This window comes from Perissodus microlepis, chromosome 14, assembly GCF_051167445.1.
Source record: "Perissodus microlepis isolate ML-2025 ecotype Zambia chromosome 14, ASM5116744v1, whole genome shotgun sequence".
Classification (NCBI taxonomy): Eukaryota; Metazoa; Chordata; class Actinopteri; order Cichliformes; family Cichlidae; genus Perissodus; species Perissodus microlepis.
This window is the reverse complement of record NC_140474.1, coordinates 5601728-5627715: the sequence shown is the minus strand read 5'-3', so window position 1 is coordinate 5627715 and position 25988 is coordinate 5601728. Positions and strand designations below refer to the sequence as shown.

The 25988-nt window shown below is 40.0% G+C and overlaps 1 protein-coding gene across 2 annotated transcripts in view; it reads left to right on the top strand.

Annotated features, from left to right (window-relative positions):
- Nucleotides 1-25988, top strand: part of prx (periaxin) — a 41514-nt gene that overhangs the window by 12931 nt on the left and 2595 nt on the right. For both annotated transcript variants that reach the window (XM_084950346.1, XM_084950348.1), the window contains exons 2-8: nt 900-949; nt 3728-3835; nt 6398-6523; nt 7092-7251; nt 8712-8905; nt 9056-9291; nt 9492-25414. In XM_084950346.1, coding sequence (XP_084806472.1) covers nt 6494-6523; nt 7092-7251; nt 8712-8905; nt 9056-9291; nt 9492-25414 — 16543 coding nt within the window. In that variant the 5' untranslated portion in view covers nt 900-949; nt 3728-3835; nt 6398-6493. The remainder of the gene's footprint in view (nt 1-899; nt 950-3727; nt 3836-6397; nt 6524-7091; nt 7252-8711; nt 8906-9055; nt 9292-9491; nt 25415-25988) is intronic.

Here is a 25988-nt window from a genome sequence, read left to right as displayed (position 1 = left end):
GTCAGTTCTTTCCTACCGTTATTCCAAACTTTGCATATTGCCACTGCGGTAGTATAAGTTTATCAGCCTTCAGAGAGCATAGTGGTGTGCGTAACCTCTGAGCAGCTGCTGACATGAAAAGTTACCAAAACAAACAATTTTGGCATTTTAGTATTTCTACAGAATATTTATAAGACACTAGTTTAGGCTTGTTGGGACCACTGGTTTCCTAAAGGTGTGAATGGACAGTTTGTGCAGATGGCTGGGCTCGGGCAGTCAGTGCAGAGTAATAACTGAGACTATGGAAAGAATGTAAACCCTTCCAGAAGCTTCAGACTGACAGCTGTGTCACTATATCAGAGCCTCTAACTCCATATACTTAAACCTGACATGAATACCAGATGTTCATTTTCTCAAGAGCACTACCAGGGCTAATTTACTGTTACATGATGCTGTTATATTTCGATGGCATGTGAATAGTGACTGGTGTCCTGCTGTCTTAAAGAAAGTGCTTTATGTCACCAAATATCCACTGAAACAACAATTACTAGGCGTTTTTTTGTTCTAGTTTTATTCTGCTCTTTTTGCTGGGCATATTTTCCCAAGCATCCGCCCTTTCATTGCTTTTGATTTATACATGAAAATGAACTCACATCTGAACCATCTACATTTTTTTTTCTAACGAAACTTGAGGTAATTGCACAATTGCATTATTCCTTGTTTATCTTCTTTCAAATGCAGGAAAATTGGCTGAATAAATTCAGGAAATGTCCTTCCACTCTCATTCTTTATGCCGCTCAACAAATCACTAACATGCTCCGTACCATCTAAAGATAATACCAAAGACATTCTGTTCATCACTGATTGATAATCAATGAATTAACAAATTAACAATGAGTTGTTTTCTTTTAATGTTTTAGACAGAGACCAAGAGGACAGCCATGTTTTCAACCAGACCAGAGATCCAGCCGTAAGTACACAGCCTTCTTCCTGCTCATGCAAACACACCCATAAGTCATGTTACAGGTGTTACAGAGAAAATGTTTGATACGAACAGTACCAAGAGTTACCTGCATGAATGAAATTTGGAATTTACTCTAAACAAGGTGTATGTAAAAACTGAGCTGTCACTTTAAAATGTGCAGATCTGCACATAAACAACCAAACAAAAGCTAAACTATCTTGGTGCACGCAGAAGCTATCATGTTTAGCTTTTAAAAGTCTGAACAGCTTGAATAGAAAATAAGAATACAAAGGAGACAAATTCTTAATCAGTGTCAGAATTCCAAAAAATAATTCTGCATCTGTGAGTTTGTTAGGATCCGATTGTCTGTGAGTGACAGAAATTTCATCATCAGATGTCAAGTGGACATCTGGACTTTACTTATAATTCACCAACTTCACATGCATCCTTCATTTAGAGACAGAAATGGCAACTAATTCATGATATCTATGTGCACGAAAGGGTCCCTGGTCTCAAAAAGGTTTAAGAACCCGTACCAGACTTTCTTTAGATCTTGGCATAAATTCATGAATTCTTAAAAATACAGAGCTGAGATGCAAGAGATTTAAACAGATCATTCCCTAATCAGTGGCAAATAACCTCATACATAAATGTTATTGTGATTTTAAAGTTTTATAGATTTTTAGGCATGATAAATATAAGGAATATTCACTTCTCCATTAGACAGTTTTGGGTTGTTGGTTTTTTTATACCCTTTTCTTGCTTTCTGTCCACAATGTCGATGATCATATGAAACACGGCCACCAGAGACTCAAACATTAAGTAAAAATAATAATAATTCAGACTCCACCAATTGCTCAGTTTCATGCATTTTTTTCTGCTTTTGGATTTGTATGATGTCACAGTGAAGGCATGTGGTTATATCAGGCAAACAGCTCTGGCTGTCACCACAGATGTCCCGCCCACCTGCCATTTAAACCCTCTGTTTACAAGAAGCAGCAAATCAGAAGAAAGCTGACCTTAAAAAGGAAACCAAGGAATCAGTCTGAAATAAATAATGGTGATTTTGCACAAAAAATCATGCAATGCGACTTTTTGTCCAACAACAAAAATCCGATACTGGAAATGAGCTGAACAGGTCTCCTTTAGATTACAACATAAAAAACAAAAATGTAATTTTTCAATGTCAATTGAGTATATTACATTTTAATTAAGTAACTGCAGTGTTTGACCAAGAATCAACTGTTTGCTTATCCCAATACACAAAGAAAAAAGTTGAGCAATTTCCATTTGACTGTATATAATAATAATAATAATAATTCTGTAACTATAAAAAACATGCAGCGTTTCAGCTCTAAGTACCCAGCGGACACGTTCAGTCAGTGGAGCAATTCTTTTATGTGACTGCTGTTTAACTGAAACGAGCTTGTCATGTTGCGCAGCTGTGTATTTTACTGTGGCTGTTCATTTGCTCTAATCAAATCTATTTTAAATGTAGTGCATTATTGCACTTTATGAAGCGAGCTGCACATTATCTCTGGTGGCGTAGCACCTCATAAACAGAGCACTAAGTCATTACAGCTTTAAGTTTTATGCCTGCTGACTGCTGTGTTTCTGTGAGAGGAAATGTGTGTATTTATGTATCTGTGAACAAGCAGCTTGCGGGGTGAGCACTAAAGACATGAGCATGGTAAGACAGCTTTCAGGAATATTACATTTGGTAAGCAAAATGGTTTCAAACTGAATTCTTCTAATGGGAACAATTATAAGATAATTTATCACAGGCATTCAGCTTTCACTGTGTGCTGGGAATTTATAGTTTGTGTCAGAGGTTACACTGTCAAAGTGTTGGAACATAATGTTTTGACAAGATCATCTGTGCAAGAGTTCATGTCACAAGCAGAGGAAGGAGATATAGGAGGGTTGGACATGGCGTGCTTCCTCTAGAAAAGGGGGCAAGAGGTAAATGCCCCCTTTTTTAACTTTGACTTAGTCTAAAATTAGTCTTGGGGAGAAACACCGTTTCAGTCCAAGAAAAGATATTATTTGCAAATTAGAGGCAGCAGCATAATAACAACAATATGTCGTGGTGGATTTAATCAGATAAAATGAAATTATAAAGTAGATCATAAAGAGTTTATTTCATAATTCAATTTATAGTGGTTAATAGTCACCTCAAAGAAAATACCTTCATCTTTTCTTGCAGCTGTCTCTGAAAAACCTGCTTCAATAGGAGAACACAGCCAATGGAAACAACAGGATCACCAGTCATCTGGGGGACATTAAAAATGTAGCTGCTTCAGAAAGAAACGTATATTTTTCACAATGCTTCTGTATTTTGCCAGTACTGTTTGCAATAAAACCTGCATCACTTTTTAATACTGTGATTTTCATCCTGATACTGGATGGTACTGAAGCATGACTAGCACACAGAGTCAGAAACGTAACAAGACTACAGCTTGTACTGTAAATCTTATTTTACTCATGCAGAGGACGTTTGCTGAGCTGGACATGCACACTGTAGCTTACATTTTTTCACATCTGGGAGATTCCCAGTACAGTTTTCCTCTGTTAAACAGCTTCACTGGAGCAGCAGAGAAAGAAATGTCAATATGTGTTAAAATTTAAAACATACGTCTCCCTGTTCTTAAGATTTTTCCCACAGCTTCCACTGCAGAGCTGTTCACAGGGCCAAAATAATCTTATTAATTGAGTTAAAGGGTAAAACCACCAGAAACTGCTGCCTCACACGCTCAAACATCTCACTTTCTGTTGTCTGGGCAGGTAAAAGATAAGAGGCGGTCACCCCCGTCTTCCAGATCCCCCTCCGCCCCCCAGCGCAACCCTCACCACAGCGGCTCCACAGAGGAACAGGAGAGCCCTGAGAGAGTGGTGAGACACAGAAAATGACCTGCAGTGATAGGATGCACATGAAGGTTTCATGCATAAACTGAGTTTTACTGCCATGCATCCATGTGTCAGAATAAAGGTGTTTACAAATCTAATTGTCAATAAAGAAAAAAAAGGTTGTCTGAAAAGGAACAGCGCTGACAAATCATCTTTTTCATCCATTTTTCATAAAAGGTAAAAACCTTGGGTCATTTTAAAGTGTATCTGAAAAGACTTTTAGGTAATCCATCTTTTTGTGATCAGTATAATAACAAATGCCACTTCCTACCAGGCAATATCTTACACTAGCTTTATGAATTTTACAGAATTGGTCTTTACCGTACAAAATAACGTACCTTGCAGTAATTGCTAATTGTGATGTGATGTAATTGTGATGTGGCACTATATAAATAAAAATAAATTGAATTAAATTTGGTTAGGGGGAATTGATTTACCTTTGGAGACAGCCTCTAGTGGCTGCTGAAGGAACTGACAGGCATTTAAATATTAACGTTTTTCAGCTGTGGAGCTTTCTGTATGTGTAAAGCGTTCTGATCAGTCATGTAAATATCAGATTCTCAATGCTAGTGTTATAAGTTTAACCAAAAAACTTGAACTGATAACATTTACTATAAATCTTTATTTATTTAGCTTATACACAGTATCAGTTTAGTTAGTTTTTGCTTTATTTCAGTTAAGTAACACTAATTTTATTAGCTAGGTTTATATTTATTTATGATTTCTTTGATTTGGGTCAAAGCCATCACAGCTCCACTCACATTCAGAAAATGTCTATTTAAAAAAAAACTATGTTGGTATATGGATATATTCAGGGAGGTGACTGACCTCCTGACCTGGACACAAACCAAGACCATTCAAACTGGAATACAATAGCCCAGGACAGATATGCTGAGGTCATTGTCCCACACGTAAACAAGCTCTCATTTCTCCCAGCTCAGCAGGAATGACACTCCACAGTCTTTTCACGCGGCAGCAGGTGACCGCCAGCCGCAAAATGAACAACAAAATATGTCTAAATATGATGAAGCTGAAGTGACAGTGCAGGTGCTGGGACTCTGTAAACACCCCAACGCACAAACTAGAATGTTAGCAACTTTAGGAGGAGGACTTTTAGGAGGATTTTGCTAAACAAAGCGGTTGCTGTTGGATGGGACCGCACAGTAACACATACTGGTTTCAGTTATTTTGTGCCCATTTGTCTGCATTGCTAACAAGGTGAATGGGATTTATCTTGTTATCATGTGGGAACAACAACAGCTGGAAGGACGGGGGGGGTCAATTAGCCAAAATTATTTGAATATTAGCTAGGTGATATTTTTAGTTACATGGTTAAATATGTAGTTTGAACAATGCATGTAATTAAAATTCAGTTCTTATTTTTCACATTTTGATGTGTAAAAGCATGTTGTAAATTTGCATTCTTATGTTATTATCAATTAACAAGACAGTCTATACAAAAACAAAAGTGGGTGCCTTATAACAAATGTATCCAATTAATTGGGGGTTTTTTTAATTAAAAATTTCATTGATTTTAAGTTTATTTTTTCTTGATTACCATTTACAGGTATTACACTAAATAATAATATTAGTTATCTTTTAGCTTTCAGTTATTTTACAGTTTTGTCCTTTATTTTTTCCAAAGGCTTGAAAGTAACACAATAAACTGCTGAAAATATATCTATTTTTATCTTCATTATGTTAAACTATATTTATGTCAAAGATTTACACAATTATTCTTGGCATTACTGAAGTAGCTATGCATGATAAGTCATTTTAAGCCCTCACACTTTGAGTCAGCTTTCTTATTATGGCTGCCAGAAGTTAACTAGTAGTTTGAAAAGGTGGTGGGTCTAAAATGCCATGAGAAAAATGTCTAAAACTGAAGATTTAAGGCACTCTGAAGGCAAAATTTGGGATATACAGTAGAGTGCAAAGTTTAAGCAACAGACAAACAAATGTTTGTTTGTTGGCTGACAAACAAAAGGTAAGCTTTATTCCAAAGCTGATAGCTTTAGTCCAGGAAGGGAAAAAATAAAGTGTAATCCAAGAATATGAAGCTGGTTTCCAAAAGGCTATAAACAGGACTACAGAGACTTATGCTGAAAAGACAACAAAGGCTAGAATAAAGACAGACTGTTTCTACACGTGAAGGCAGATGTCAGGTAGATGGAAACGCTTCTCCTTCCATCTACAGTTGAACTTAATCTAGACAGTGAGACAATTGAGGAAGAAACATTACATGCGAGACACAAATATCTACCAAAATAAATCAGGAAGTGAGTGACAATAACTGACACAGGAGATGTAGAGATTTGAACTTTCACACATCGGAGGATGCAGGGAGGAAGGGAATGCAAGTGACAACTTACAAACAGAACCTGGAAGTAAGAATTTGAAGTTCAAAGCACATGAAAACAAAAAACATAAATAACAAGCTAAGAAAACAAGGAAAAGCATAACAAATCCACTTTGGTGTTTTTCTTTCTTCTTTTTTTGCTGCATCATGATATGGCACCTCAACCCCTGTCATCTGTATTGTTGCAGGTGCAGAAGGAGAAGCTCCATGCCGAGCTGAAGCAGGTACTGAGCCAGAAGAGAAGTCATCTGAGAGAGTCGACCTGCCAGCTGGCCCAACCAGAGATGGACTCTGAGCCAGCAAATGAACAGACAGTAAGCAGAAGTCTGATAGACTTTTCAGGCTGAAATACATCACCTTTCTATGTATCAGTGGCTTAAAGCTGTAATGTGCCAGGTGATGCACAGCTAAACACAGAAAACTGTTAACTTTTTCCTGCATTTTACTTCCTCTCTTCAGCCTGTGGAAAAGTGCATGTAGTCTAAGAATAGAATGACCTTTCTTCTGCGACAGCTTCATGGATAAAATTAACTTTGAAGTAAAGTTGAGAACAGTACAGTAAAACATGCACCTACTCAAACAAGTGCAAAATTTTACTCAGCATTGGAGCCCAAAAACAATTAAAATTCAAGACCGAAACGTGGTTTTAGCAATTTTTTACTTGCTTTTGACCTGCTATTCAATTCTGATGCAGTAGTGTGATGCAGGCTGACAAAACCACAGGATTTATGCACTGACTAACTTATTTTAAAAGACTGAAATAATGACTAGTTTTGTGTTTAACTATATTTTTGCTATTGCTAAACTAGAATTGGTAATAAGAAAACAAAAAAAGAATCTCGTGGATAACCGAAGTTTTGTGTTGGTGTCTGTGTGTCGCAGAGTGTGGAGGAAGCCTCTAAATCTGTGGAAATTGTGGTGGAGACAGAGGCAGGGGCTGGAGCCAGCGGCTACAGTGTGACTGGTGGAGGAGAGCGAGGGATCTTTGTAAAAGACGTCCTCAAAGACTCTCCAGCTGCTAAACACCTCAGTCTACAGCAAGGTGCCTGCAAGCACACCTGATTCATTTAGAAAGCACTACTAGCATACATAACATTTATATATGATTTAAAAGGTAATTAAAAAGATATTTAGACTTCTTTTAAGGAGTTTGCACAGAAAGCTTTATTATTTTGGGGAAAAGCCCAATATTACATTTTCCACATCATCTGTTCTCATTTTATTTCATATCAGCTTTGTTTATATCCCAACTTTAAAAATAGAGTTCATGAATTGCTTCAGTAATATAATGAAATATGAAACAAAAAGCCAAAATGTTGGGGCCAAATAAAGCAAATAAAATTAAGGTGAATTTAAGTTGAAGTTAAAAGGGGAAAAAAATCTAATGTAACATGATATCAATAGAAGATAATAGGACAAGTCTTGACCCAGAAGGTGGAAATCTACAAATTCCAACAACATTTGAAGCCTATTTTTGTTGCAGAATTTTGCAGAATTTTTGTAAAAATCTTCAAATATTGATTAAACACTTCCTGACCAGGGAGTCTGCAATTTCCAAAGAGTCTCTAACCCACTTTTTTTAAAATGCATTTATTCTGATGACATTGTCATAAGGGGGGGTTGATTATCGATTTATCGATTAAAAATAATTCTGGCTTGGATAACGTGATATCGATTCATTAAAATCCTGAATCGATTTTTAAATATAAATTTATTTTGCCCAAAACGCCAGAATCTCAGGTTAAACCTCACAAAATTTCTACAACCACCAAACAGCTGAAACAGAAAATGAGAGCAGGTACACAGATTCTGCACGAAGACGTAAACACAAACACAACCCAACGCATCTGAATCAGTGAGATGTCTCCTTTCTCACCCGACAGCACGTACGCGGACACGGACACGCCGTCGGGGCTGAAAGCCGACAGCTCACTGATTTTGAAGCGTCGGCGGGCGCTTTGTGTTTCTGTGCTTTTTGGGCTAGATTCTGAAGCTGCAGGTTTTATCTCTCTCCAAACAATACTGACTGAACCAGCAGCAAAAGAAGATCCAAACTACGCTTCACATTTCGCTTCACATAAACATCGTCACGAATTTCCTCTTACTTGTGCTGTTTTGCTTCCACCACGATAAAATCACACTTCCTGACTCACTTCAAGAACAGTTTCCCATTTAAAAATCTCTGTTTTCTGCATTAGTCGCTTACTTTCCCACCAGTCTTAGGTGTCGGCCGATGTTTGGTTTTTTTTCGTTTTGGTTTGTTTTGGGTTTTTTGCTTACTTCCGAAAAGAAAGCCTCATTTCTGCTGTTCAATTCTGAACAAATTTAAACTTTTTAAAATTATGCAAAATTGCAAAATGCTTAACTGTGTCTCTAATCAAACTTTATTTAATAAATCACTTTTACTTTTTCTACTTTTTCTACTAAATGCATCCTATACTAAATATACATCACAAACTGATGTACATGAATATATTGTTCATACTGTTTTTCTGTATGAAGGTGACCAGCTGCTAAGTGCCAAAGTCTACTTTGACAATGTGAGGTATGAAGACGCTTTAAAAATCCTTCAGTGCGCAGAGCCATATAGGGTCAGCTTCCAGCTTAAGCGAACCATCCCTGGAGCGGATGGCAGCGTGCGCCCAAAGGTTCCCAGTGTGGAGGTCAAAGGTCCCAAAGTCAAGATGGCCAAAATAGTAAAGTAGCTTTATCAATTTATTGTAATCACTTTTAATCCTGAAAGCCATTGTGTTGAAAAAATATATTGTGAGTGATCAATTAGTACAGATAGATGCAGGTCTTCAAATGTTGTTGACTGATGCTCTTGTCACACGTGTTTCTTTCAGAGTGTGAAGGGGACCAAACCATTCAAGACTCAGAAGAAACGAGGTGGACGTTTTGGTCTGAAAAGGCTAAAAGAGAAGCGAAGAGAGGAGCTGGTGGTAGAGGGAACACCTCCCAGGCTGGAGATGAGTGATGTAGAGTTTTCTCTTCCCAAATTCAAACAAAGGAAAAGTCCAAAAGTTGAAGTAGAGGAAGCCAGAGGAGCAGCAGTTGAGAGGAAGGCAAAGAAGAGGATAAGGTTGGCCTTTTTTGTTTGTTTCTTTCTCTTTGGTAGTTCCAAATAATACTACAATGCAATGCTTGTTGTACATTAAATTGCACAACATTAAATTATATCTATTTTAATGTTGTGCTTTAAATTAGATATAATCTTTTGGGGAAATATTACAATGTTCTTTCCTATTTCTTTTTTTCCTCTCTAAAACACTGTTTTCCAAGGTTCCCGCAAAAGGGAGCAAAAGTGGAGACAGGACGGTTTGAAGGACAAGTGAATATTTCCCCATCTGAAATGCCTGGAGCTAAAGTGAAAAGCAAAGGAAAAGGACACAAGTTTGGCATCACCTTTCCTACAAGCAAACACACAAAGTCAGGCTCTACTTTGGAAACTGGATCTGTGGAGCTGAAGCCTCCGGGGATAAACATCCAGCCGCCATCTGTGGAGTTCAGTTTGTCTGCTAATAAAGATGTGGAGAAGGGAGCATCTAAAGTTAGCATACCTGATGTGGAGTTTGCGCTCCCTTCAGGAAAAGCTGAGACATCTTTGCCCAGTGTGAAGGGAACGGCCAAAATCAAAGCTCCTGAAATGGACATCAAAGGAAGAGCTGAAACAGCTGAAGGAAAAGTTCATGTAGATGCAGACAAAGGAGATGCAAAGATCAGAATGCCAAAGTTGAAACTACCCAAAGTTAGACTCTCACACCATTCAGATGAAATTGATGGTGACATCAAGGTAAAAGCTGGAGGCATCAAAATGCCTCACACTGACATAAAACCTCCAGAGGTAGAAATCAAAGGAGACGGGCAGATCGGTCTTCCCTCTGTTGATATTTCTTTGCCTAAAGTGAAGGGAAAGACTGACACATTGATCAAAGATCACGAAGGAATTAGGAAGACTGCAATCAACATGCCTGCCAGTGACATCTCTGTAGCTGATATTGATTTGGAATTAGACAGCGGACGGAGAATTCCTGATGAGGTCGAGGGCACTTTTAAAGGGCCCAAGATCTCTATGCCAAAGGTTGATATCTCACTACCTAAGATGGGATCACCGGTGGACACTGAGTGCCCAGAAGTGGAAGGAAAATTCTCTCTACCTTCTGTTGAGCTCTCACTCCCAAAGGTCCAATCAGACAGTGGAGATGTCCATATGGACTACTATGTTGGTGGTGATGGAAAATTCAAAATGCCTGATTTTGACATTTCTCAACCAGGAGAAGTAAACATAAGGGGACAAGTTGTGGAAGGGGAATTCAAGTTACCCAAAGTGGACCTGATCCTTCCCAAAGGCAAAGCAGGAGTGACTGATGTTGAAGGGGAAGGAAATTTTCATTTACCACCAAGTGAAATCCAGATACCCTCTGTTGATATTTCTCTTGAAAAGGGAAGGGCAAAGGGCAAAATTGAAATGGAGGCTCCCTCTGCTAAAGGACGATTCAAAATGCCTTCACTTGATGTCAGACTCCCTAAGATGGGAACATCTGAAACTGAGGCTAATTTACATGGTTCTGATATCAAAGGACAGAAAATTGAGGTGCCATCAATAGATGTTTCTCTGTCAAAAGACAAGGGAGGGGCTGAAACTGATGGAAAAGGAAGCAATTTTAAAATGCCTTCATGCAATATATCCCTACCAAAACTGAAGCCATCTGAAAAAGAGGTTGTTTTAGAAGGAAGTGAAGTAAAAGGAGGCAAACTCAGCATGCCCACTGTAGACATTTCTCCTCCAAAAATAAAGCTACCTGACCCTGATGTCAAACTTGAAGGACCAGAACTTCCAGGTGTTGACTTTTCACTATCCAAGGCAAACACTGAGGCCAATGTGGAGCTCAGTGGCAGTGGGGGTGGCAAGTTCCAGCTCCCAACTTTTGATATCTCACTTCCAAAGGTGCCCACCAAAGAAGGAGAATTTGATATTGAATCTAAAGCAAAAGGAGGAGCAAAGTTCAACGTCCCATCACTTGACTTCTCTCTTCTTGTAATGAAATCACCAGAGGGAGAGGTAAAGATTGAGAGCCCTGAAGTCAAAGGAAGAAAATTCCAGATGCATTCTTTGGATGTCTCACTACCAAAGATGAAGATGCCTGAGGGAAATCTTGTCCTAGAAGGACCTTCTCTTGACATCTCTCCTCCAAAGGGAAAAGCAAAAGGAAAAGCAGAGGGTGACATACAAGTAAAAAGTAAAGGAGAACCTTTTCAAATCCCTTCAGTTGATGTTTCTCTACCTCAAATCAAATCAAAGCAAGGTGATATAAATGTTGAAGGACCAGAAATTACCTTTGAAGGTAATGGGAAAGGAGGCAAATTCAATTTGCCATCTGTTGCCATTGATCTTCCTGTTGTAAAAATGCCGACTGTTGATATTTCACTTCCAAAAGGTAAAGAAGAGGGAGAAGTTGACACTGGCATTGACATAAACACTGAAGGGCCTGAAGGTAGAGGGGGAAAGATAACAATGCCAAAATTTGACATTTCTTTACCAAAGGTAAATTTTCCTGAGGGTGATGTCAAATTAAAAGGACCTGAAACAAAGGGAAGAAAGATTGAAATGCCAGATATTGACATATCACTCCCCAAAGGAAAAGTAGGGGGGGAAATTGAAGGGCACACTGGCAAAGGCAACAGGTTCAACATGCCCTCTATTAACATCTCTCTCCCTAAAATAAAATCTAAAAGACCAGATATAGATACTGAAGGTCCTCAAGTCAAAGGTGGAAAACCAAACATGCCATCCATAGATCTTTCTACACCTAAAATAAAATCTCAGGATATAGATGTCGCGCTTGAGGGTCCTGATGTCAAGGGAGGAAAGATCAAAATTCCATCTGTTGATGTTTCACTTCCTAAAGGAAAGGTTGAGGGTGACATAAATATCGAAGGCCCTGAGATGAAAGGGGGCAAATTCAAAATGCCAAAATTTGATGTTTCTTTGCCTAAAGTCAGTCTCCCAAAGGCTGGAGTCGATGTTGAAGGACCAGATGTAGGAGGAAGTCTTGAAATGCCCACTGCTGATATTTCTCTTCCAAAGGGAAAAGCAGATGTGGATATTGACATTGAAGAAAAAACTGGTAAAGGTGGCAAGTTTCACATGCCTTCAGTTGATATTTCTCTTCCTAAAATCAAAGCAACAGGACTTGATGTTGATATCCAAGGACCTGAAGTCAAAGGTGATATCTCACTGCCTAAAATCAAGTCTCCAGAGGTAGATATCAACCTCCAAGGTCCAGATATTAAAGGGGGGAAATTTAAATTGCCCACTGTCGACATGCCATCATTGGATCTCTCACTACCCAAAATGAAGTCTCCAGATGTAGATGTCACTCTTGAGGGTCCTGATGTCAAGGGAGCGAACATCAAAATTCCATCTGTTGATGTTTCACTTCCTAAAGGAAAGGTTGAGGGTGACATAAATATCGAAGGCCCCGAGATGAAAGGGGGCAAATTCAAAATGCCAAAATTTGATGTTTCTTTGCCTAAAGTCAGTCTGCCAAAGGCTGGAGTCGATGTTGAAGGACCAGATTTCAAAGGGAAACTTCAAATGCCCACTGCTGATATTTCTCTTCCAAAGGGAAAAGCAGATGTGGATATTGACATTGAAGGAAAAACCGGTAAAGGTGGCAAGTTTCACATGCCTTCAGTTGATATTTCTCTTCCTAAAATCAAAGCAACAGGACTTGATGTTGATATCCAAGGACCTGAAGTCAAAGGTGATATGTCACTGCCTAAAATCAAGTCTCCAGAGGTAGATATCAACCTCCAAGGTCCAGATATTAAAGGGGGGAAATTTAAATTGCCCACTGTCGACATGCCATCATTGGATCTCTCACTACCCAAAATGAAGTCTCCAGATGTAGATATTAATCTTGAGGGTCCTGATGTCAAGGGAGGGAAGATCAAAGTTCCATCTGTTGATGTTTCACTTCCTAAAGGAAAGGTTGAGGGCAGCCTTGATGTTGAGGGCCCTGAAGTGAAGGGTGACAAGTTTAAAATGCCAAAATTTGATATTTCTTTACCAAAAGAGAGTCTTCCAGAAGGTGGTGTCAAAATAAAAGGTCCTGACATTAAAACTGGAAAGATTGAGATGCCAGACATCGATATTTCACTCCCCAAAGGAAAAGCAAAAGGAAAAATTGAAGGAGATATTGGAAAAGGCGGAAAGTTCCACATGCCATCTATTGACCTGTCTTTTCCTAAAATCAAAGCCAAAGGTCCTGAAATTAATGTTGAAGGCCCTCAGGTTGAAGGTGGGAAGCTAAATATACCATCCCTTGATGTTTCCCTACCCAAAATGAAGTCTCCAGATGTTGATGTCACTCTTGAGGGTCCTGATGTCAAGGGAGGGAAGATCAAAATTCCATCTGTTGATGTTTCACTTCCTAAAGGAAAGGTTGAGGGTGACATAAATATCGAAGGCCCTGAGATGAAAGGGGGCAAATTCAAAATGCCAAAATTTGATGTTTCTTTGCCTAAAGTCAGTCTCCCAAAGGCTGGAGTCGATGTTGAAGGACCAGATTACAAAGGGAAACTTCAAATGCCCACTGCTGATATCTCTCTTCCAAAGGGAAAAGCAGATGTGGATATTGACATTGAAGGAAAAACTGGTGAAGGTGGCAAGTTTCACATGCCTTCAGTTGATATTTCTCTTCCTAAAATCAAAGCAAAGGGACTTGATGTTGATATCCAAGGACCTGAAGTCAAAGGTGATATGTCACTGCCTAAAATCAAGTCTCCAGAGGTAGATATCAACCTCCAAGGTCCAGATATTAAAGGGGGGAAATTTAAATTGCCCACTGTCGACATGCCATCATTGGATCTCTCGCTGCCCAAAATAAAGTCTCCAGATGTAGATATTAATCTTGAGGGTCCTGATGTCAAGGGAGGGAAGATCAAAATTCCATCTGTTGATGTTTCACTTCCTAAAGGAAAGGTTGAGGGCAGCCTTGATGTCGAGGGCCCTGAAGTGAAGGGTGACAAGTTTAAAATGCCAAAATTTGATATTTCTTTACCAAAAGAGAGTCTTCCAGAAGGTGGTGTCAAAATAAAAGGTCCTGACATTAAAACTGGAAAGATTGAGATGCCAGACATCGATATTTCACTCCCCAAAGGAAAAGCAAAAGGAAAAATTGAAGGAGATATTGGAAAAGGTGGAAAGTTCCATATGCCATCTATTGACCTGTCTTTTCCTAAAATCAAAGCCAAAGGTCCTGAAATTAATGTTGAAGGCCCTCAGGTTGAAGGTGGGAAGCTAAATATACCATCCCTTGATGTTTCGCTACCCAAAATGAAGTCTCCAGATGTTGATGTCACTCTTGAGGGTCCTGATGTCAAGGGAGGGAAGTTCAAAATTCCATCTGTTGATGTTTCACTTCCTAAAGGAAAGGTTGAGGGTGACATAAATATCGAAGGCCCTGAGATGAAAGGGGGCAAATTCAAAATGCCAAAATTTGATCTTTCTTTGCCTAAAGTCAGTCTCCCAAAGGCTGGAGTCGATGTTGAAGGACCAGATTTCAAAGGGAAACTTCAAATGCCCACTGCTGATATTTCTCTTCCAAAGGGAAAAGCAGATGTGGATATTGACATTGAAGGAAAAACTGGTAAAGGTGGCAAGTTTCACATGCCTTCAGTTGATATTTCTCTTCCTAAAATGAAAGCAAAGGGACTTGATGTTGATATCCAAGGACCTGAAGTCAGAGGTGATATTTCACTCCCTACAATCAAGTCTCCAGAGGTAGATATAAGCCTTCAAGGTCCAGATATTAAAGGGGGGAAATTTAAATTGCCCACTGTCGACATGCCATCATTGGATCTCTCACTACCCAAAATGAAGTCTCCAGATGTAGATATTAATCTTGAGGGTCCTGATGTCAAGGGAGGGAAGATCAAAATTCCATCTGTTGATGTTTCACTTCCTAAAGGAAAGGTTGAGGGCAGCCTTGATGTCGAGGGCCCTGAAGTGAAGGGTGACAAGTTTAAAATGCCAAAATTTGATATTTCTTTACCAAAAGAGAGTCTTCCAGAAGGTGGTGTCAAAATAAAAGGTCCTGACATTAAAACTGGAAAGATTGAGATGCCAGACATCGATATTTCACTCCCCAAAGGAAAAGCAAAAGGAAAAATTGAAGGAGATATTGGAAAAGGTGGAAAGTTCCATATGCCATCTATTGACCTGTCTTTTCCTAAAATCAAAGCCAAAGGTCCTGAAATTAATGTTGAAGGCCCTCAGGTTGAAGGTGGGAAGCTAAATATACCATCCCTTGATGTTTCGCTACCTAAAATGAAGTCTCCAGATGTTGATGTCACTCTTGAGGGTCCTGATGTCAAGGGAGGGAAGTTCAAAATTCCATCTGTTGATGTTTCACTTCCTAAAGGAAAGGTTGAGGGTGACATAAATATCGAAGGCCCTGAGATGAAAGGGGGCAAATTCAAAATGCCAAAATTTGATCTTTCTTTGCCTAAAGTCAGTCTCCCAAAGGCTGGAGTCGATGTTGAAGGACCAGATTTCAAAGGGAAACTTCAAATGCCCACTGCTGATATTTCTCTTCCAAAGGGAAAAGCAGATGTGGATATTGACATTGAAGGAAAAACTGGTAAAGGTGGCAAGTTTCACATGCCTTCAGTTGATATTTCTCTTCCTAAAATCAAAGCAAAGGGACTTGATGTTGATATCCAAGGACCTGAAGTCAGAGGTGATATTTCACTCCCTACAATCAAGTCTCCAGAGGTAGATATAAGCCTTCAAGGTCCAGATATTAAAGGGGGGAAATTTAAATTGCCCACTGTCGACATGCCATCATTGGATCTCTCACTACCCAAAATGAAGTCTCCAGATGTAGATATTAATCTTGAGGGTCCTGATGTCAAGGGAGGGAAGATCAAAATTCCATCTGTTGATGTTTCACTTCCTAAAGGAAAGGTTGAGGGCAGCCTTGATGTCGAGGGCCCTGAAGTGAAGGGTGACAAGTTTAAAATGCCAAAATTTGATATTTCTTTACCAAAAGAGAGTCTTCCAGAAGGTGGTGTCAAAATAAAAGGTCCTGACATTAAAACTGGAAAGATTGAGATGCCAGACATCAATATTTCACTCCCCGAAGGAAAAGCAAAAGGAAAAATTGAAGGAGATATTGGAAAAGGCGGAAAGTTCCACATGCCATCTATTGACCTGTCTTTTCCTAAAATCAAAGCCAAAGGTCCTGAAATTAATGTTGAAGGCCCTCAGGTTGAAGGTGGGAAGCTTAATATACCATCCCTTGATGTTTCACTACCCAAAATAAAGTCTCCAGATGTAGATGTCACTCTTGAGGGTCCTGATGTCAAGGGAGGAAAGTTCAAAGTTCCATCTGTTGATGTTTCACTTCCTAAAGGAAAGGTTGAGGGTGACATAAATATCGAAGGCCCTGAGATGAAAGGGGGCAAATTCAAAATGCCAAAATTTGATGTTTCTTTGCCTAAAGTCAGTCTCCCAAAGGCTGGAGTCGATGTTGAAGGACCAGATTTCAAAGGGAAACTTCAAATGCCCACTGCTGATATTTCTCTTCCAAAGGGAAAAGCAGATGTGGATATTGACATTGAAGGAAAAACTGGTAAAGGTGGCAAGTTTCACATGCCTTCAGTTGATATTTCTCTTCCTAAAATCAAAGCAACAGGACTTGATGTTGATATCCAAGGACCTGAAGTCAAAGGTGATATGTCACTGCCTAAAATCAAGTCTCCAGAGGTAGATGTCAGCCTTCAAGGTCCAGATATTAAAGGGGGGAAATTTAAATTGCCCACTGTCGACATGCCATCATTGGATCTCTCACTACCCAAAATGAAGTTTCCAGATGTAGATATTAATCTTGAGGGTCCTGATGTCAAGGGAGGGAAGATCAAAATTCCATCTGTTGATGTTTCACTTCCTAAAGGAAAGGTTGAGGGCAGCCTTGATGTTGAGGGCCCTGAAGTGAAGGGTGACAAGTTTAAAATGCCAAAATTTGATATTTCTTTACCAAAAGAGAGTCTTCCAGAAGGTGGTGTCAAAATAAAAGGTCCTGACATTAAAACTGGAAAGATTGAGATGCCAGACATCGATATTTCACTCCCCAAAGGAAAAGCAAAAGGAAAAATTGAAGGAGATATTGGAAAAGGTGGAAAGTTCCACATGCCATCTATTGACCTGTCTTTTCCTAAAATCAAAGCCAAAGGTCCTGAAATTAATGCTGAAGGCCCTCAGGTTGAAGGTGGGAAGCTAAATATACCATCCCTTGATGTTTCGCTACCCAAAATGAAGTCTCCAGATGTAGATGTCACTCTTGAGGGTCCTGATGTCAAGGGAGGGAAGATCAAAATTCCATCTGTTGATGTTTCACTTCCTAAAGGAAAGGTTGAGGGTGACATAAATATCGAAGGCCCTGAGATGAAAGGGGGCAAATTCAAAATGCCAAAATTTGATGTTTCTTTGCCTAAAGTCAGTCTCCCAAAGGCTGGAGTCGATGTTGAAGGACCAGATTTCAAAGGGAAACTTCAAATGCCCACTGCTGATATCTCTCTTCCAAAGGGAAAAGCAGATGTGGATATTGACATTGAAGGAAAAACTGGTAAAGGTGGCAAGTTTCACATGCCTTCAGTTGATATTTCTCTTCCTAAAATCAAAGCAAAGGGACTTGATGTTGATATCCAAGGACCTGAAGTCAGAGGTGATATTTCACTCCCTAAAATCAAGTCTCCAGAGGTAGATATAAGCCTTCAAGGTCCAGATATTAAAGGGGGGAAATTTAAATTGCCCAATGTCGACATGCCATCATTGGATCTCTCACTACCCAAAATGAAGTCTCCAGATGTAGATGTCACTCTTGAGGGTCCTGATGTCAAGGGAGGGAAGTTCAAAATTCCATCTGTTGATGTTTCACTTCCTAAAGGAAAGGTTGAGGGTGACATAAATATCGAAGGCCCTGAGATGAAAGGGGGCAAATTCAAAATGCCAAAATTTGATGTTTCTTTGCCTAAAGTCAGTCTCCCAAAGGCTGGAGTCGATGTTGAAGGACCAGATTTCAAAGGGAAACTTCAAATGCCCACTGCTGATATTTCTCTTCCAAAGGGAAAAGCAGATGTGGATATTGACATTGAAGGAAAAACTGGTAAAGGTGGCAAGTTTCACATGCCTTCAGTTGATATTTCTCTTCCTAAAATGAAAGCAAAGGGACTTGATGTTGATATCCAAGGACCTGAAGTCAAAGGTGATATGTCACTCCCTAAAATCAAGTCTCCAGAGGTAGATATAAGCCTTCAAGGTCCAGATATTAAAGGGGGGAAATTTAAATTGCCCACTGTCGACATGCCATCATTGGATCTCTCACTACCCAAAATGAAGTCTCCAGATGTTGATGTCACTCTTGAGGGTCCTGATGTCAAGGGAGGGAAGACCAAAATTCCATCTGTTGATGTTTCACTTCCTAAAGGAAAGGTTGAGGGTGACATAAATATCGAATGCCCTGAGATGAAAGGGGGCAAATTCAAAATGCCAAAATTTGATGTTTCTTTGCCTAAAGTCAGTCTCCCAAAGGCTGGAGTCGATGTTGAAGGACCAGATTTCAAAGGGAAACTTCAAATGCCCACTGCTGATATCTCTCTTCCAAAGGGAAAAGCAGATGTGGATATTGACATTGAAGAAAAAACTGGTAAAGGTGGCAAGTTTCACATGCCTTCAGTTGATATTTCTCTTCCTAAAATGAAAGCAAAGGGACTTGATGTTGATATCCAAGGACCTGAAGTCAAAGGTGATATGTCACTGCCTAAAATCAAGTCTCCAGAGGTCGATATCAACCTCCAAGGTCCAGATATTAAAGGGGGGAAATTTAAATTGCCCACTGTCAACATGCCATCATTGGATCTCTCAATACCCAAAATGAAGTATCAGGAGGTAGATGTCACTCTTGAGGGTCCTGATGTCAAGGGAGGGAAGATCAAAATTCCATCTGTTGATGTTTCACTTCCTAAAGGAAAGGTTGAGGGTGACATAAATATCGAAGGCCCTGAGATGAAAGGGGGCAAATTCAAAATGCCAAAATTTGATCTTTCTTTGCCTAAAGTCAGTCTCCCAAAGGCTGGAGTCGATGTTGAAGGACCAGATTTCAAAGGGAAACTTCAAATGCCCACTGCTGATATTTCTCTTCCAAAGGGAAAAGCAGATGTGGATATTGACATTGAAGGAAAAACTGGTAAAGGTGGCAAGTTTCACATGCCTTCAGTTGATATTTCTCTTCCTAAAATGAAAGCAAAGGGACTTGATGTTGATATCCAAGGACCTGAAGTCAGAGGTGATATGTCACTCCCTACAATCAAGTCTCCAGAGGTAGATATAAGCCTTCAAGGTCCAGATATTAAAGGGGGGAAATTTAAATTGCCCACTGTCGACATGCCATCATTGGATCTCTCACTACCCAAAATGAAGTCTCCAGATGTTGATGTCACTCTTGAGGGTCCTGATGTCAAGGGAGGGAAGATCAAAGTTCCATCTGTTGATGTTTCACTTCCTAAAGGAAAAGTTGAGGGTGACATAAATATCGAATGCCCTGAGATGAAAGGGGGCAAATTCAAAATGCCAAAATTTGATGTTTCTTTGCCTAAAGTCAGTCTCCCAAAGGCTGGAGTCGATGTTGAGGGACCAGATTTCAAAGGGAAACTTCAAATGCCCACTGCTGATATTTCTCTTCCAAAGGGAAAAGCAGATGTGGATATTGACATTGAAGGAAAAACTGGTAAAGGTGGCAAGTTTCACATGCCTTCAGTTGATATTTCTCTTCCTAAAATGAAAGCAAAGGGACTTGATGTTGATATCCAAGGACCTGAAGTCAGAGGTGATATTTCACTCCCTACAATCAAGTCTCCAGAGGTAGATATAAGCCTTCAAGGTCCAGATATTAAAGGGGGGAAATTTAAATTGCCCACTGTCGACATGCCATCATTGGATCTCTCACTACCCAAAATGAAGTCTCCAGATGTTGATGTCACTCTTGAGGGTCCTGATGTCAAGGGAGGGAAGATCAAAGTTCCATCTGTTGATGTTTCACTTCCTAAAGGAAAAGTTGAGGGTGACATAAATATCGAATGCCCTGAGATGAAAGGGGGCAAATTCAAAATGCCAAAATTTGATGTTTCTTTGCCTAAAGTCAGTCTCCCAAAGGCTGGAGTCGATGTTGAGGGACCAGATTTCAAAGGGAAACTTCAAATGCCCACTGCTGATATTTCTCTTCCAAAGGGAAAAGCAGATGTGGATATTGACATTGAAGGAAAAACTGGTAAAGGTGGCAAGTTTCACATGCCTTCAGTTGATATTTCTCTTCCTAAAATGAAAGCAAAGGGACTTGATGTTGATATCCAAGGACCTGAAGTCAGAGGTGATATTTCACTCCCTACAATCAAGTCTCCAGAGGTAGATATCAACCTCCAAGGTCCAGATATTAAAGGGGGGAAATTTAAATTGCCCACTGTCGACATGCCATCATTGGATCTCTCACTACCCAAAATGAAGTCTCCAGATGTTGATGTCACTCTTGAGGGTCCTGATGTCAAGGGAGGGAAGATCAAAGTTCCATCTGTTGATGTTTCACTTCCTAAAGGAAAAGTTGAGGGTGACATAAATATCGAATGCCCCGAGATGAAAGGGGGCAAATTCAAAATGCCAAAATTTGATGTTTCTTTGCCTAAAGTCAGTCTCCCAGAAGGTGGTGTAAAAATAAAGGGCCCTGATACTAAAGGTGGGACAATTGAGATACCCGAAATTGATATTTCACTCCCTAAAGCAAAAGCACACGGAGAAATTGACGGGCATTCTGAAAAGGGTGGAAGGTTTCATATGCCATCTGTCTCTCTTCCTAAAATCAAAACAACGGGACCTCAATTCAACATAGAAGGTGCATATCCAGGGTTTGAGATTTTACTACCTGAAGGAAAAGCTGAAGTTGACGTCAACATCGAAGGTCCTGGCAATAAAGGAAGCAAATTCACAATGCCCAAAGTTGATATTTCACTTCCAAAGATGAACTTCCCAGAAGGTGATATCAAAGTGGAAGGACCCAACGTGAAGAGAGAAAAGGTCACAGTTCCAGAGGGTAAAGTAGAGGAAGATATCAATATTGAAGGACTCTCTGAAAAAGGAAGGTTTGATATCCCAAAGGTTGAAGTTGATAAAAAAGGAGGTGGATTCCACATGCCAACTCTTGACATAAATCTTCCCAAATTTGACCTTGATCTCAGCCTGCCCTCTGGTGTAAAAGCTAAAGGCTTCAAAGTTGATACTCTAAGTCCTGATGCATCTGGAGATTTGGAGATGTCTGGTCTTACAGGAGGCCTTAATCCTGCCAAATTGGAAGTTAAGAATGAAGATATAGAGACAGGTGGTCTAGAAGGTCCAGGTGCATCCCTAAAACTTCCCACAGTAAAACTACCAACAGTTGACATCTCAGCTCCAAAGATGGATCTCAATTTTGGCCTTACAAAACCCAAAGGTGATGATGTGGAAGTAGAACTTCTGAAAGCAGAAGGAGGAAGGCCTTCTTCAGGGGGCAGCTTTGATCTACCTGTTTTCCTCAAAGTACCTAGTTTCACTCTTCCTAGGTTTGGGGGAAAGACAAAGAGCTGTAACTTGGAAATACCAGTACCTAAGGGAGATACTTCACTCAGTTCACCCCATGTAGAAGGAGAGATCAGAGCACCGTCGGTGGAGTTTGATGGAGGTGGAAAAGTCAAGGTGAAAAAACCTAAAATCAAACTGCCCTCATTTGGCATGTCCAAGAAGGCTGCAGATGTATCAGTCTCTTGTCCTGATGTTGATGTTAAAGGGAAAAAGGGAAAAATTGACATTCATCAACCAGATATCAATGTTGACAACTCAGATGACATGTCAAAATACAAAATGAAATTTCCCAAGTTAAAAATATCATCACCCAAAAGTGAACTCCCAGAGGAAAAAGTTGAAGCAAAACTGGATGCAGATGTAGAGGCGAAAGGTGGCTTCCATGCACCTGACGTCTCTTTAAAACTGCCAAAGTTTTCTATGCCAGGCTTGGTCTCTAAAGAAAAAGACCTAGGTAAGCCAAGTGGTGACCTTGAAGCTAAAACCAAGGTCAAGATGCCTTCTGTTGAGCTCTCGTTACCAGCAGCTAAAACACCAGAGACTGAGGTTCTTCTCCCAAAAGCAGAAGTTGATGTTACAGAGGCTGATATAAGAGGTTATGAGGGAAACCTTAAAATTCCCAAAATGCCAACGATTGATGTTTCTCTCCCCAAATTAGACCTTGATGTGTCCTTGCCCAGAGGAAAGTCTCCAAAGATTGAAGGACCAGACCTGGAGCTAAAAGGGGGTGACGGAAAATTCAAAAGGCCTCATTTTAATATGCCTGCACTTGATATTTCACTTCCAAAAGCAAAGACTGATTCACCAGATTTAGAAATGAAGGAGACTACAGAGGGAAAGTTAAAAATGCCTCACATAAAAATGCCCAACATTGACATATCGCTTCCTAAAGGAAAACTCAAAGGTACTGAGGCAGAAATAGAAGTGGATGGACAAGGAGAAGCAAAAGTCAAAACACCTTATCTGAAAATGCCCAATGCTGATATTTCTCTGCCTAAAGGTCATATTGAAGGTCCAGAGATAGAGATTCAAGGAGAAGGTGGAAAATTCAAGATGCCACATCTAAGCATGCCTTCTCTTGATATTTCATTGCCCAAAGGGAAGATTGGAGGTCCAGATGTTGAAGTAGAAGGACATGCCAAAGGAAAATTTAAGATGCCTCACTGGAAAAAGCCAGATGTTGATATCTCTCTAACCAAAGGACAGATTGAAGGTCCAGAAGTGGAGTTAAAGGGGGAAGGTGGAAAATTTAAGATACCACATCTAAGCATGCCCTCTGTTGATATTTCACTGCCCAGCGGAAAGACTGGAGATGCAGAGACTGAAACAGAAGGAAATGAAAGAGCGAAATTCAAAACACCACAAATGAAAATGCCTTCAGTTGATATTTCAGCACTCAAGGAAAAGATTGAAGGTGCAGATGTCGAAATGAATGTTGATGTTTCTCTACCTAAAGGAAAAGTTGAAAGTCCAGGAGTTCGAGATGTGGAGATCAAAGGAGAAGCTGGAAAATTCAAGATGCCCCACATCAATATGCCTTCAGTTGATATTTCACTACCTAAAGGAAAAACAGAAGGTGCAGAGATCGAGCTGGAAGGAGGTGCAGGGGGGGGGATCAGAATGCCTCAGGTCAAAATGCCAGGTTTTAACGTCTCTCTACCCAAAGGAAAATCTGGCAAAATTAAAGGAGAGATGGAAATTGAGGGAGATGGCAGCAAAATGCCACATATGACAGTGCCTTCAGTCAATATTTCACTTCCAACGGGAGAGACTGAAGGTGCCAACGCTGCAATTAAGGGTGAGGGAGGAATATTCAGGATGCCAAAAGTTGACATTTCTCTTCCTAAAGGAAAACCTTCAGTGCAAGGTCCTGAGGCAGATATCAAGGGAGATAGAGGAGAGTTCAAGATGCCAAATGTGGGCATATCACTTCCCAAGGGAAAAGTAAACATTGATACACCAGCAGAGAAAATGGAGACAGAGGGAGGAATCATCAAACTGCCAGTTATCAAGATGCCAAAAGTTGATATTTCACTCCCGAAAGGCAAAATTAAAGGTAGTGAGGTACCTGTTGTAGAGATGAAAGTAACCAGTTCTGATATTAAAGTTCCAGAGGGAGAAATACTACTGCCAATGGCTAAAACCACTGAAGCAGAGATTAACTTACCAAGTGGTAAGGCTGATCTGGACACTGGGGCTCTTGGAGAAGCTGATTTGCATTTTGAGGGTGAGCACAAAGGCCTAAAATTAAAAGTCCCAACAATAGATATCAAAGGTCCAAAAGGAGGCTTAGAACTTGATACTGGACTTCACAAAGGGGAGGGAAAAAAGGACAGGAAAAGGGTTGATCTACCTGACTTAGATGTCACTACAGAAACGAGCAGCAAAGTAAAAGGGCCTAAAGTCAAAGGAACAAAATTCAAGATTGGAATGCCAAAAAAGAAAAACGGTGGAGAAAGATTTGAGTATTTTGAAGTTGAAACCCAGAATGGTCTTAAAGATGACAAAAATCGTGTTAACCATCCAGTACCAGAAGTTACATTACCAAGTGTAAGTCTAAAAACAGAAGTGAAAGGAGAGGGTGGCTCCTCATCTCCACATGCAGGAATCAGAGTCCCCAAAATACCAGACATAGAGTTTGATATTGGCTCATCTCAAGATGGAGATGACAGCAAAACAGAAAAAGGCAAGAAAATCAAAATCCCTAAGTTTGGCGTCCCATTACCCTCCCTATCCTCACCAGAGGAAAGTGTGAATGTCCATGGGCCAGAAATTCAGTATGAGGGCCCTAAAATGCCTAAAGTAAAGAAAGCGGTTTTTGTCTTGGTAGACACTCCTCCAACAAATGAGCCTGCTACAAGCACAAGTCCCTTAAAAGGGGAAGCAACGGCTGAGGCTGAGACAGAGACTGTCAAAGTGAAGATGCCCAAAATCAAAAAGAAGCCAAGCTTTGGAAAGTCCAAAGAAAAGTCAGCTGCTGCAAGTGCAGAAAAAGAAGGGGCAGAAGAAGAAAAGTCAAAGGGGGGAAGAATAAAGATGCCTAAAGTGTCATTTTCGTCTGGCAAATCTGCATCATTTGGTGGTGACACTGTCAAAAGAGAAGGTTCAAGTTCAAGTCTCAATGGTGAAAGCCCTCACAAGGGCTCCAAGGAAGAGAAGGTGGCATTAAGTGGTAAAATCAAACTCCCAAAGGTCGAGTTTACCAGTCTATATGGGAAGATGGGTGCAAGAGGAGCAGACATGGAAACAAGTGGGGAACTGGGAAAGCATTCATCACCAGAAGAAGTACAATCAAGTACAATGTTACCAGGGGGTTTCACTGAGGAGCCTTTGAAGGATTTGGTGTCTTCTCGTGCCAGAACAGAAATGCTGGACAGGGACAGCTCAGAGTCCCCTTCTGGTTTTGCCACGGAGTTCACCTCAACAAAGTTTCAAGCTTGGAGCAAGGTGGAGAGCAAAAGCAGGGAATCAGAAGAGAGAGAGTCTTCCTCATGGTTTAAGGTCCCAAAGGTCACCTTGAAGCCACATGCCACAGGTAAGGCTAAAGGAGATGCTATTGGGCTGGCATTATGTCAATACTGCTGTTAATGTTATTATTAAAGCCGCTTTTTGTAAAAACCCTCTGAGATATTTAATTAAAAACTTCACCACAAGATGGCAGCATTTTACCAGAAAGTTTTAGTGCAGGTTTTGAACCCAACCCAGTCAGCTTTAAATTCTTCTGCGTTCATTTGAATCTCTGTGCATTGCCACACTAAAAGACTAGTCATCCAGTGTTTCATGTTTCTTTAAGAAAAATGCATAGCCTGAGCTCTTATATATTAATAAATATAGTAAGGACAAGAAAATAGAGATTTTTTTTATCAAAGCACTACATGGAAAATTTAGAAAAATCTAAATTTGTATCTACCTTGTCTATTAAATTTGCCTGTTTAGTTGCATTATGAGAACTGTAAGACTCGAGACTATAGATCAGCATATAAATGAGAAAATGAAAAACTGTAAAAGTCTACACATTCAAAAATGATGTTTAATCAATTTTGCATGTGGTTTTCATATGTTATGTCTGGATTTTACTGGGTTTTTTCACTATATTACCACAGGATTTA